At 35.7% G+C, this 13,362-nt stretch overlaps 1 protein-coding gene across 3 annotated transcripts in view; it reads left to right on the forward strand.

The window, feature by feature from the left end:
- The window catches only part of FBXL20 (F-box and leucine rich repeat protein 20), a 57,553-nt gene that overhangs the window by 20,164 nt on the left and 24,027 nt on the right, over positions 1-13,362 (forward strand). For 2 of the 3 annotated variants that reach the window (XM_084862412.1, XM_084862414.1), the window contains exons 2-6: positions 3,670-3,731; positions 7,927-7,981; positions 10,406-10,480; positions 11,636-11,730; positions 12,501-12,569. In XM_084862412.1, the coding sequence (XP_084718538.1) occupies positions 3,670-3,731; positions 7,927-7,981; positions 10,406-10,480; positions 11,636-11,730; positions 12,501-12,569 (356 nt within the window). Of the gene's footprint in view, positions 1-1,904; positions 1,968-3,669; positions 3,732-7,926; positions 7,982-10,405; positions 10,481-11,635; positions 11,731-12,500; positions 12,570-13,362 lie in introns of those variants that run through there. The other variant, XM_084862413.1, reaches the window with a different exon arrangement.

The following is a 13,362-nucleotide window of genomic DNA, read 5'->3' on the forward strand; positions in this document are numbered from 1 at the left end:
GGTTTTCCTAGAAAACATCTAAAATTATTGTATATCTGCCTCTAAACTCCATTGCTGTGTCAATTAAATAGTAAAATAATTCTGATTATCTGTGAGAACTATACTTTCTTGGGTTCTGAGATCCTCAATCTACTTTATCTGGTCAATTGTTTCTCAAACTTAAGGAAGCATCAGTATTACCTTGAGGGCTTGTTAAATACAAATTGCTCCTCTTTCCCTTCAACTCCTCCCCGACCCCAGTTGCTGATTCTTTAGGTCTGGAGGATAGCCCAAGAATTTGCTTTTCTTACAAGGCCCCCTTTTGATACTGATGCTGCTAGTCAGGTGACCACAGTTATGAACCACTGATCTTAGCCTTTCTTGCAAACTTGGAGTAGGGTCCATATGTGCAGTAGGATGATAAGGGAAATATAAATATGGACAAATGTCCTGTACATCTGGTGTTTGCAGATCCTCTCAGGATACTGTGTAATCTTTTTTTCCTTCACATACCTTCATGTTCCCACAGAGACAACAGCATTCAGTTTGTATAGACTGAAGCAAGGAAAACAATCAGCAGCTGTATGCGAATTTTATTCCTTTTTGTAATTAGAGTTGTAGAAGAGGAGAGAGATGATTTTTTAAAAATAACTTCCACTGATGGGTAGATATTGTTGGAAAGCAGATAATTCTTTTTAAATAATTCTTTATTGTTGAAAGTATTACATGTGTTACCCCCTCCTCCCCCAATCATCTCCCTCCTGCCCACCCCAGGCCCTCACACCTCATTTTGTGTCCATGGGCCATTCATCTATGCATACAAGGCCCTTGGTTGATTACCTTCCGCCCACCCACCCTCCCCTGCCTTCCCTCGGAGATTCCCTACTCTCTTCCATAGGAAAGCAGATTATTATTTAATATCAGATAATTTTCTAAAATATGTAATTGTTTTATTTTTAACCCTCATTGATGGATATATTTTTATTGATTTTTAGAGAATGAGGAAGTGGGGGGAAGAGAGAGAGAAAAACATTGATTGATTGCCTCCTGTACCCCGTCCAAAAAAAAACCCCACTGGGGATGAAACACAAAACCTTTTGGTATGCTAGACAATGCCCCAACCAGCAGAGCCACACAGCCAAGGCAACACCATGACTTTTATTATAAGACTAGAGGCCCGGTGCATGGATTTGTGCACCAGTGGGGTCCCTTGGCCTGGCCTGCAGGGATTGGGCTAAAACCGGCTCTCCAACATCCCCCCAAGGGGTCCTGGATTGCAGGAGGGCAGTTCTTGGGTGATGCATCCTGGAATTGGGCTTTCTCCTCTCTGGTTCTGGGTGGGGCACCTGAGAACCTCAACTCTGCAGCTCCTGTGTTGAGCATCTGTCCCCTGGTGGTCAGTGCGTGTCATAGTTACTGGTTGGACAGTCACTTAGGCTTTTATATATACAGGTAGTGTTTGCTGCACTGAACTTAGTAGTTAAACCAACTTGTTTCCAAGTCCTTAGCCTGGGTAAAGAAGAAAAGTCTCTAAAGGAAAGACTACTAGTTATCATTGGACTTCTCAGCAGAAACTGCAAACTAGAAGAGAATAGAAGCAAATATTCAAACTACTGAAAGAGAGAAATTACTAGCCATGAATAATATATCCAGCAAAGTTATCTTTTAGGCCGAAACCGGTTTGGCTCAGTGGATAGAGCATAGGCCTGCGGACTGAAAGGTCCCAGGTTCGATTCCGGTCAAGGGCATGTACCTTGGTTGCAGGCATATCCCCAGTAGGTGGTATGCAAGAGGCAGCTGATTGATGATTCTCTCTCATTGATGTTTCTAACTCTCTATCCCTCTCTCTTCCTCTCTATAAAATATCAATAAAATATATTTTTTTAAAGAGTTATCCTTTAGATATGAAGAAGAAATTAAGATTTTCCCAGACATAGAAGATGAGGGAATTTATCACCAGAAGCCTTCTATTGCAGGAAAAACTCAAAGTAAGATCATCAACAAACTTACAGCATAAACAGGGATAACGTGTGACAACAGAAACATAAAAGGGGATGGATAAAGGACTGAATTTGCAAAAGAGAATGGAGCCCAAATGCACTCAGAAGAAACAGGACTGCTGTATATATGACACTTTTCATAAACTTAATGGTAAACACACATACACACAAAAACTGAGACATAACTTAAAAAAAAGGAAACAGATGAAAAAAGTATGGAATACCACCAATAAATCAACAATCAGAAACAAAGGAAAAAGAACCAATGAAGGCACAGAGCTACCAGAAAACAAAAGATAAATTGGCTATTGAAATCCTCAAACATCAGTGATTACCCTAAATATTAATGGACTGAATTCACCAATAAAAAGGCACAAAGTAACAGATTGGAGCAAAAAACAAAATCCAGCCATATACTGCCTTTCGGACACAAATCTAAGCTGCAACCACAAAAATAGGTTCAAAATTATTCTCTAAGCAAATAGCATCCACAGAAAAGCAGGTGTAGCCATACTTATATCTAACAAAATTAAAATCCTTTTTTTCTCTCTCTGTTTTTTTTTTTTTTTTTTTTTTTCATTTCCACTGCCCATGGAACCTTACAGAGACCTACATTATATTTTACTTGAACTATAATGTCAGTATATTTTTAGCTTATCCCCTTCCTAGTCCAGAGTTTAATTTCTTTAGGTTTCTCTTTTCCAAAGGATTGTTTTAAATTTCCTTCATGTCCTAACCCCACCATCCAGTTAATAGTTCATTCATTAAATAATTATTGAGTTCCTAACATATATCAGACTCTGTGCTCAATTCTGGATACTCTAGATGTCTGAGATTCAGGGGAAAGTATATTCACTACTTCCCTACTTCTTCAAATTCTCCTCAATTACTTCTACTTAGTTATTTTTATTTTATTTTTTATTATTTCAGAGAAGGGAGTGGGAGGGAGAAAGATAAAAGCATCAATGCTGAGAGAGAATCATCAATCAGTTGCCTCCTGCATGCCCCACACTGGGAATCGAGCCTACAACCTAGGCATATGCTCTGACCAGGAATCAAACAGTGATCTGGTTCATAGGGTGTCGCTCAACCACTGAGCAATCCTGGCTGGACACCTTAATGGCATTTTTAAAAAATAATATATATTTTATTGATTTTTTTTACAGAGAGGAATAGAGAGTTAGAAACATCAATGAGAGAGAGTCGTCAATCAGCTGCCTCCTGCACACCCCCCACCGGGGATATGCCCACAACCAAGGCACATGCCCCCCGACCGGAATCGAACTCGGGACCCCTCACTCCGCAAGCCGACGCTCTATCCACTGAGCCAAACTGGTTTTGGTCCTTAATGGCATTTTTAAATGGTCATTCTGTAGTGATGTGGTTTTAAGCAGTAAATCTTTTGTCATTTATTTTTCTTAAATGTAAAATGAAGATAAGGGGTAATGTGAAGATTCAGTACATTAATACATGAAACTATCCGCTATTATTCAAAATTTCTAAAGATGGAACAAATTAAGTATCTCAAAGATATTTTTCAACCTAAAGAATCTCTGAAAATATGACTTTAGCTTTATAATACCCACGATACTTATTCACTTCTCTCCTAAGAGGATTACCTTTAAACTGTTGAGTTGAGCATAATAAAATGTTAAGTATAACACTTGACACAGTATTTCTGTTTTTGCAGATGTTCTCAAATAGTGATGAAGCTGTAATCAATAAAAAGCTTCCCAAAGAACTCCTATTACGGTAAGTCTGAATGCTAATTTTATGTGTGTGTGTGTGTGTGTGTGTGTGTGTGTGTGTGTATCATATTTATCTATTTTAAAATTTGTCCTTTTCCTGTAAGTAACATTTGGATTATCTGAATTTATAAATTTATTGATTTTTTTTGTTAAATAATCTTGTCTCTTCTAGATATAAATATTTTTGAATGTTTAATCTAGAAAATTTTCTCCTACCCAATTTGTACCTATATATAATTTTGTTTTCTCATTTTCTCTTTGCCCTATTCTTGTAGATAATGTAAGAGATAGCATATTTTAGTCTAGTACTGATTGTTTTTGAAAATTGATTTTAATCTATCCCTTCCCCATACTTAGGTTTGCAACAAAATATTACATATACTGAGGTGCTGTATAGAAGAGTTACAACCCTTTATTTTACTGATAGAAAGGCAAAAGCTATTTGAGACTCTTTCTTTTCCTATATTGCACTTATAATTTAACTTTCTTACTTTTAATCTTTAGAAAGTACATTTGGGGTCACCCATAACATAAAACACACAGCTCCTGGTTTACATACCTGACTCAGGAATCACCTGGGAAGAAACAGGCATTAGGGAAGTTATTTGGGCACTTAATCACACATACCATTCTTTGTTCATTTATGTGAGATATCATGACTGAGAAAGGAAGGTATGTTCTCACCTGCAATTGTAAGAAGTTATCTGTGCTTACAGGTATCACTTCTTGCTCTTAGCTTCTACAAAGGCTAGCCAGCCCATGACAAGCCTGTCCCTGCTTCAGGATTTGTATGTCCTAAGTCCTCCACTCTATTGTAAGATCCCTGTAAACAGGGACTATCTATCTATCTCTCTATCTATCTAAGCCTAAGCGACCATCTGACAATTCGACTGTCTGGTCGCTATGATGCACACTGACTACCAGGGGGGCAGATCTCGGCGCAGGAGCTGCCAAGCTGCGGTGACTTGGCAGCTGTGTTTTTCGGGTGATGCACCCGGAACCAGGGAAGAGGGAGCCGATTCTGGGTTGCATCACCCAAGAAATGCCCTCTCACCATCCAGTCCCTCACGGGATGTCAGAGAGCTGGTGTCGGCCTGATCCCCGCAGCCAGGCTGAGGGACCCTGGGCCTCTACTATTCTATAAATACTTATGTAGTGCCTTACACATTGGAAATAATAAGAAAAAGTAATGGAATTGAACTCGCAATGGGTTTTTCCCTGGAAGCATTGCCTATGTACATGCTGGTTGACTAATTTAAATTAATAGCGATACACCCTTGACTGCCCAGGGCCATTGGAGAATATACAATCCTGAATATATTGAGTAATATCTTGAGTATCCCTCAAATTTCAGCAAAATTTTAGCTATATATTTTTAGGTAGGTTATGTTCTTAACGGCTGTTGTAAGCTTAATATACTAAGGCATTCTTTAGTTATTTTATAATGACATTTATTTGAACACTCAGTTTTACATTGTACTATTGTAGTTTACCTTAAGACTCACTAAGATTTAGGGGAAATTACTTGACTCCTTGTTAACTGGCCACACCATATATGGTTTATGTTTTTCTGTTTTTGCCATGAAACCCAAATTTCTTACTATGGCCTACAAGTAAGATCTGGCATTATAGTTTAAATTGGCTGCTTTCTAAACTAAACAGGGAACCTAAGTAGACATATAGTAAGATTTCTCTGAGGAAATGAGCTTAAGTTCCAAATAGTCGATTCTGTACTTCCTGATGGGAACAAGTCCCTTCCTAAGTTGGAGACAAAGTGAAATTGATATTCTGAGAAGGAAGGAAATGATTAGATACCATAAAACATACTACTTATGAATGCATTTAAACATATAAAACATAGGTTTTGTTTAAAGCATTAAGACAAATAGAAAAGAGGCTTTTTTGATATCTTTGACATTGCACCAGATAACAGATCAATAGAAATGTTAATAAATTCAATCTGGGTATTTGTTATTTATTGAATGTGTTATTTCCTAAAGTTTAAATTTTGTTTAAAGTATATAGGACATGACTAGAAACAACAGATGCCCTGGGAAGGAAAACTGAATAACTGGAAGATAGGAATAGAAGGAAAGCTTACTTTTTATTAGGCTTTTTTGTACTTTTAGCTATTCTTATTTGAACTCTTCATTTTGAAATAGTGGCATACTTACAAAAAGCTATAGAAATAGTTTTGAGAATACCCTTCTCTAAGAACTAAAATTTTATATAATTAAACAATATAGTTATCAAAATTAGGAAATTAATATTGACATAGTACTCTACATTGACATAGTAATCTTCAGACCTATTCACATTCCTCAATTGTCCCAATAATATCTTTTATTCTGGCCCAGGATCTATTCCAGGATTAGACATTCCATTCAGTTGTCATATCTGCTTAGTTTTCTTTAATGTGGGGCAGTTCCTTAGTCTTTCTATTGTTTTCATAATCTTGATACTTTTGAACTGTTATTTTATAGATAAACTCCCTCAATTTGGCTTGTCGGGTGTTTCCTTATGATTAGGTTATACACTTTGACAGGTATATTACAAAAATGGTGTTGTGCCCTTCTCTGTGTATCTTAATAGGAGGCACATAAGTTAATATGCTTATTATTGGTTAACTTCGATCACTTAGTTAAGATAGTGTTTTTCTGTTTCTCTACTGTGAAATTATTTTTCTTTGTTATTGATAAATATCTTGTGGGGAGAGGTATTGAGACTATGTAAGCGTTCCCTTAAAATACAGTGTAAGCCCTAGCTGGTGTTACTCAGCGGTTAGAGTGTCAGCCCCTCACACTGAAGGGCCTCAGGTTCGATTCCTGTTCAAGGGGCATATACCAGAGTCCCGGGTCTGCACCCCAGGCCAGGTTGGGTGCATGCGGAGGCGACCAATCAATGTGACTCTCTCACATTGCTATTTCTCTCTCTCCCTCCCTCTCTCTCACTTTCTCTAAAAATACCTTTGGGTGAAGATTTAAAAAAAAAAATACAGTTTAATAAATATTATACAGCCTTTGGTTTGGTTAGATTTTAAGTTACATATTACGTCATTGATTCCAGCATATGTTAACTTACAAGGAGGACAATTGTATTCTTAGGACCCTACTATTTACTTGTAAATGTAAGGCCACAGCCAAGTTACCAGTGAATTAAGTAAGTGTTCTTGTTCCCTCTTAACTTTAACCTACTGATTCTCTTCCTTCCCTTTTAAAACAAAGTTTATTATTAATGTGGTAGCAAGCTGGAATCCACTGTTTGCATAATGTGAAATCAGTTAGCAGAATTGACTGTACTCTCTTTCAGAGCATAGCCATATGCATTTATTTAGGAGTGCCTCTTGATAAATGAATGTCAGTGTTTATAAGACAAAGAGTCTTGTGTATTTTCCAACAGCTACTGTAAAGTGACTTGTTCCTCAGAGATTTTCTCTGAAGATAATATTGATAACTGTTAAAATGACATGAAGGATAAGACTGCTTGAGCCCACACATGCCCTTTTAGCTATGAAACAAGTGCAGTTTCAGAATGAGATTTATTATTACTTACAAGAATCTAAAATATTTTTTCATTATTTTTTCAACTGTTGGAAGTGTTGGCACATAATTATCATGTAATATATACTATGTATGTGTGAGTTGGTATAAGAGGGGAATGAGGGAAAGATCAGAGAGAGATTATTGTTTCCCCTTTTGTGAACAAAAACAAAGGGTACTTCTTAAAAATATTTTTTTATTGATTTCAGAGAGGAAGGGAGAGGAAGGAAGAAAAATAGAAACAACGATGAGAGAGAATCATTGATCAGTTGCCTATTGCATAGGGATCAAGCCCACAGCCAGGGCATGTGCCCTGAGCAGGAATTGAACTGTGACCTATTGGTTCATAGATCAGTATTCTACCACTGCTAACTGGGTAACAAAGGGTCTTTGATTCATGTGTACTACAAGATTTTAGGCTCAAGGTTTTTTTGGTTTTTGTGTTTTTTTTGGTTTTTGTTTTTTTTTTGTATAGTGTGTAGTATTATAGTTTAGGGTTGCCCCCCCCTCCCCAAGCCCCTAAATGTCATTTGTAATATTCTTTATTTTGGAGAATTTATAAGCTTTGCATAAAAGGTCCATTATTAAGTTGGATGGACAGTATTATTTTTGTAAATTGCTCTACTTTATCTAATAATAAAGTTGTCTATCTCTTTTTAGGATATTTTCTTTTCTGGATGTTGTTACCTTATGTCGCTGTGCTCAGGTCTCCAGGGTAAGAATGCTTGACATAATTAAAGGGGTACCCTTTCCTGACATTGATAATATCAGTAGTAGGGAAACTATTTACTTTATATGTTAGTTGAATGTTGTGTTTCAAAGGATGTTGTTTCAACCATGGCATACCCAAACCTACGTAATTCTACAATTCTGCTACATGTACCGTCTTGACTATTTGTATAATACCAGCAGAGGAAACATTTTCCAGGAAAAGATATTAAACATACAAATTAAGAGATTGGTCTCTACTTAGAATTGTAATAAAATAGTGTTTCATTATGTTTTCCTGGTTAATTTTATACACACATATACATGTGGAAGGCTCTTGAGGACTGATTCGCATGTCAACTCCCCTTATTTTTCTCTCTCAAAAGATAATAGCTAGTTTTTTTTAATTGTAGATCAAACCAGATTCCATTCTCAAATTCAGTTTTTACATTATACTTAATTATTCATTTTTGCCAATTGACTTGCCATGATAAAACAGTGAAACATTCTAATTTTATTGGCTGCCACTAATATAAAGAATAGAAACTCTTTTGTGGAAAAACTCTTTATGAACCATTCCTAGTCTCTATTGTAATACAGATATATAATAATTAACCTATTAAAAGGAATGTGTACTTAGAATTACCATCTTTTTACAAACTGGACAATGGTACAATCCTAGGTCCTGGATATGTAATAATGGTTATATCATAGAATCAAGTATTGTGTTTATCTTTATAGGTAGACCTAGGTTTTTCTTCAAATTGCCAACACCGCTCTCATCAAACAAAACACAAAATTTGCCATAGAAAATTCACTTTGTCCTGCTATCTTTAATGTAATTTCTACATCCTAAAAGCCATACACTAAATCTGTGCATCAGGTATTTTTTTAAACAGTCAATAGTATTTTGATGATTTATGACATGTTTGTCTCTGTACTTGAGTGACATGGCTTTTTGTCTCCATATGAAGCTGTGGTCATCATTAAGAAACAGAATACTCGGACCAGTCACTGTTTTCTATAGTTAACTGCATCTAATCTTAGCAGTGTGGACTCGAGTGAATTTTAATTGTTTTCACTTGCAGGTTTTTCTTCCCTCTTAATATGTTTTAATGTAAAAGAAGTAAAGCACAATGCCAGTTTTCAGAAAATCTGGATAGTTAGTACATCAGTAGTTATCTTATTATTCTCTGTACTTGAAGTATTTCATTTTAAGTACTCTGGAAGGAAACCAATCATTCTGAATTTCAATCTCAGTTTGGCATGTTTCCTTTTGCTAGAGAAAGTGTAGTGTAAGGACATGGGAAATATCAAACCAAATCAGTATATTTAGCCCAAGAATCTAGTAAACATATGAACTTTAAAAGTTTGATCTGTTTTCTCCCATAGCTAGCCATTTAAGAAACCACTGGAAAAATATGAAGCTACAAAAAGAAAAGTAACATTGAACTCTCCAGAAAACCTTAAAAGATTTCCAGATTAATAACTTTGTTTACTTTCATATCCCTGACTTATTTTTGCTGATTGTGTGACAGTTATCCTGGGGTCAATAAGTGTATCCACAATTTTTTTAAATTTCAGTATAAATCTATGTCTTGAATGTTTATAGTAGGAGATAATATTCTAAGTTTATTGCTCAACAATATTAAGACTTTCGTTTATACTTTAAACTCAATGGGGAAAACTTTTAAAGACTTTCTTATTAAAATACAACAAATTAACTCTGAATCTTTTTCCACCTAATTCTGAAAAGTTGAAAAGCTTAGAAACTTTCTTACCTTCCTTTAGCTTATAAAGAAATGTATGAGAAGTCTTTAAACTTTCACTGTTTTGTAGTGATCACTGAATTAAGTTAGAGCGAAAGGTGACCAATCGAAAAACATGCCTGAGTGAGCAAATTGGTCTCAAGGAAAGCATTAAGGCTCTATCAGGTATACAGAGAAATTACTCTGTCTTTTCAAAGTCCCAGATTACCATATCTCAGTTTTAAGTCTGACCAAGTGATGCTATGGATAGCAAATAGGTATTGAACATAGTAATATTCATTATACTGTCCTCTTTCTTTGATTTCACCCTCATCTTGATCCTTATGGAGAGAGAGAGTAACGGGCTTACTTTTCATCCGCTTAACTATCTCCTTGGGATGAGAAACTAGAATCTTCCAGTTAGAAAACAGTTTCTGACTAGGATATATACTATTCCCAAGCTCCTAAAATCTATTGTAGCTCTACCCACTCATTTATGAGATATTCTCATTGGAGAGTAAAGTCTGAATAAGAAGGCAGACTTACTGGGTGTTAACAGTGGGGACTGAGGAATTTTCCCATCAATTTCAATCATTAGTAGAACGAATTGTGAACACGAATATTGCTGGGTTTTCTCCTTTGTTCCAGCTCCTGCTCATTCTGTCTCTTTATCTTCTAAATAGGCCTGGAATGTTCTGGCTCTAGATGGCAGTAACTGGCAGCGAATTGACCTGTTCGATTTCCAGAGGGATATTGAGGTATAATTATGTGGTGTGTAGCCCCATTTCTCTTGTTAGGATATAATTACAGCATGGAACAGATTAGTGCAACCATATAAATCTTCTTTCCTTGGAGAGATAAAGTGTTAATTTTGGTGCATATGAACTGCATGGGAGCCTGTAATGTTCCCACGAACTTATTCTTTGAGTCTCTGCAAATGAACAGAATTATTTAATTGAAATAATGCTATTTGTATAAATAGGACAAAAAAATTTTTGTGGTGAAAATATGAACCTGTGTTTGCTCATTTTAAGGAAGTCTTTTTATATTTATTGAAGAATCAGGTAACTTGTTGAGGTATGATATTTGTATAAATTCTTCTTGATGGGCGTTTTGGTTCCTGGAAAGATTATAAATAGTTGTTGTGGTGAATGAAAAAAAAAAAGTCAAAAGCCATTTATTGAATTATTTTACTGGAGAGAGATTCCCTCCCCCCCCCCTTTTTTTTTTTCTTCTTCTCTCCATATTTTATCTATTACTATTGTTTATTCTTTCTAAAATGAAGAAGCATAATAGCTTAAACTTAAATTATTTTAACCTCAATTTGAGCTCTGTGGCCCTTGGTTTTCTCATCAAACGGGTGAAAATAGTAAGAGTCCTGATCCTATATAATAAAAGGTTAATATGCAAATTGTCCCTTCGGGAGTTCGACTGACCTAGTTTGACCACTAGCTATGACGTGTTCTGACCACTGGGGGCCAGTGCAGAACGAAGGAAGTCCCCGGCCGGCAGCCAGCAGCCAGGGGAAGGAAGGCCTAGGGACCCTACCTGGGCACGAATTTTGTGCACTGGGCCTTTAATTATGTTATAAGAATTAAATAAATTTCACTGGAACTTAATTATCTTGAAGATCCATGTAAGGGTTTTTAAAAAAAAAAAAAAAAAGCCTCACATGAACTTTCCATTATCTTTAAAAGTGCCTTTAAAATATTATCCATTGACATTAAACTATATTTTTATGTTTTTCACAATTATTTAATCTAATGGAAGTGATTGCTTAAAGCAACATGGCCTACACAATGATTCAGTAGCTGCAGTTTAATTAGAAGGCAGTTGGGCAATCTACTTTATAATAATCTTTTCAAAATCAATGTGATGACTTATCTTTTTTTTTACCTGTCTATATTTTACAGGGCCGGGTAGTGGAGAATATTTCAAAAAGATGTGGGGGCTTTTTACGAAAGTTAAGTCTTCGTGGGTGTCTTGGAGTAGGAGACAATGCATTAAGGTAAGAACATAACGATTAACTGATCATAACTGAAGTAGTAAAGAAAGCACCATCTCACCCAGAAAAGGTTAAAATGGTTTTAAGCTTTTTATAAAGAAAGTTATTGCTTTCTTTAAGCTATTCTGAACTCATACACATGTACATTGCTTATAGCACAAAGTGGGATGTAGGATTTCGAGAATAAAACAAGAACCAGTGTCCCCTCCAAAAAAGCCAAATTCCCTATCATAAATAGTTCTTTTGAAGCCTTGAGTAAATTTTGGGTTTTGTTTTGTTGTTGTTTTTACTCAAAGTTAAGGTAATGTTAACCTTGGTTGACAAAAAGATCAGTGTTAAAAGTTTGTGATTGAGCCCTAGCTGGTTTGGCTCAATGGATAGAATGTCAGCTCTCGGACTTAAGGGTCATGGGTTCGATTCCAGTCAAAGGCACATACCTTGGTTGCAGGCTTGATCTCTGAATGGCCCTAGTTGGGGTGCTTGCAGGAGGTAACCAGTCAATGTGTCTCTCATATCAATGTTTCTCTCTCTCCCTAAGAAATCAGTAGAAAAATATCCTCAGGTGAGGTTTAACTCCCCAAACTCCCTCCCCAAAAAGGTGTTTATGGTTGAAAATTAATTTATTTGTGATTGTGAACTACTTTTGTACCAAATATCCAATATTACCAATAATATGTATACACACACACACACACACACACACACACACACGTATGTATACATGAATTGTCCCTGTTTCATTTCAAACCTTTTGTTTTTGTTTTTCTGTGAAGGACCTTTGCACAAAACTGTAGGAACATTGAAGTACTAAATTTAAATGGGTGTACAAAGACTACAGATGCGTAAGTATTTTGTGTTTTAGAAGGGTAAATCGTAGCCCTTTGTGTCTTGCCTATAGAGGCTTTAAATGCATGCTACTAAATACATTTAGCATATTTCATTTTGGTATTATGGAAGAAAGATATTTTAAAAGGAGAAAGTAACAAAGTAGCAATGAAATAAGGCATTTATTTTGGAATCGGGCGCAAATCCTATCTTGCTCTTTTAAGTGAAACTTAAAAATTGTAGTCAATGAATATGCAGTAGGGATAATAATGATATAAGTTACTAGGACAGCTTATATTTTAAGAAGATACTAGTGGCTGTCATTCAAAAGACATAGTAAACAGATAATTTTATAAAAACATGTAAAATCTTGCACATGGGACTAAACATTATGATAATCAGTATTGAGAGTATTGATTAAATGACTTTTAATGTACTGTGCTTGTATTTGTCATAATATAAAAGAAATAAATTCTGATCCTTCATCCTTGAGAGTTTATCATCACAGACACAATAGACATCAAAGGTAAACATTTTTTAAAAGCTCAAGAATATCTATTGGTAATATATCAAGTAACATTTACATATTAGGTAGGGAAATTATTGCCTATTGTGAGGTGAAGCCATTGGAGAATTATGCTTTCACAGAGAATGGCCAGAATTATTCACGGAATTTTCCTGTTCAAAAAGTCCTCATAAAAGAGATATTTTTAGAATTGCCTGAATGAAGGAAAGTGGATGATACTCCAAGCACAGGGGCACATTATTTATTTTATTTCTTTGAGGTCACAACCTTGTTCACTTTTAAAA

The sequence above is a fragment of the Pipistrellus hanaki genome (genome assembly GCF_964339955.1).
Source record: "Pipistrellus hanaki genome assembly, chromosome: 16".
Taxonomy (NCBI): domain Eukaryota; kingdom Metazoa; phylum Chordata; class Mammalia; order Chiroptera; family Vespertilionidae; genus Pipistrellus; species Pipistrellus hanaki.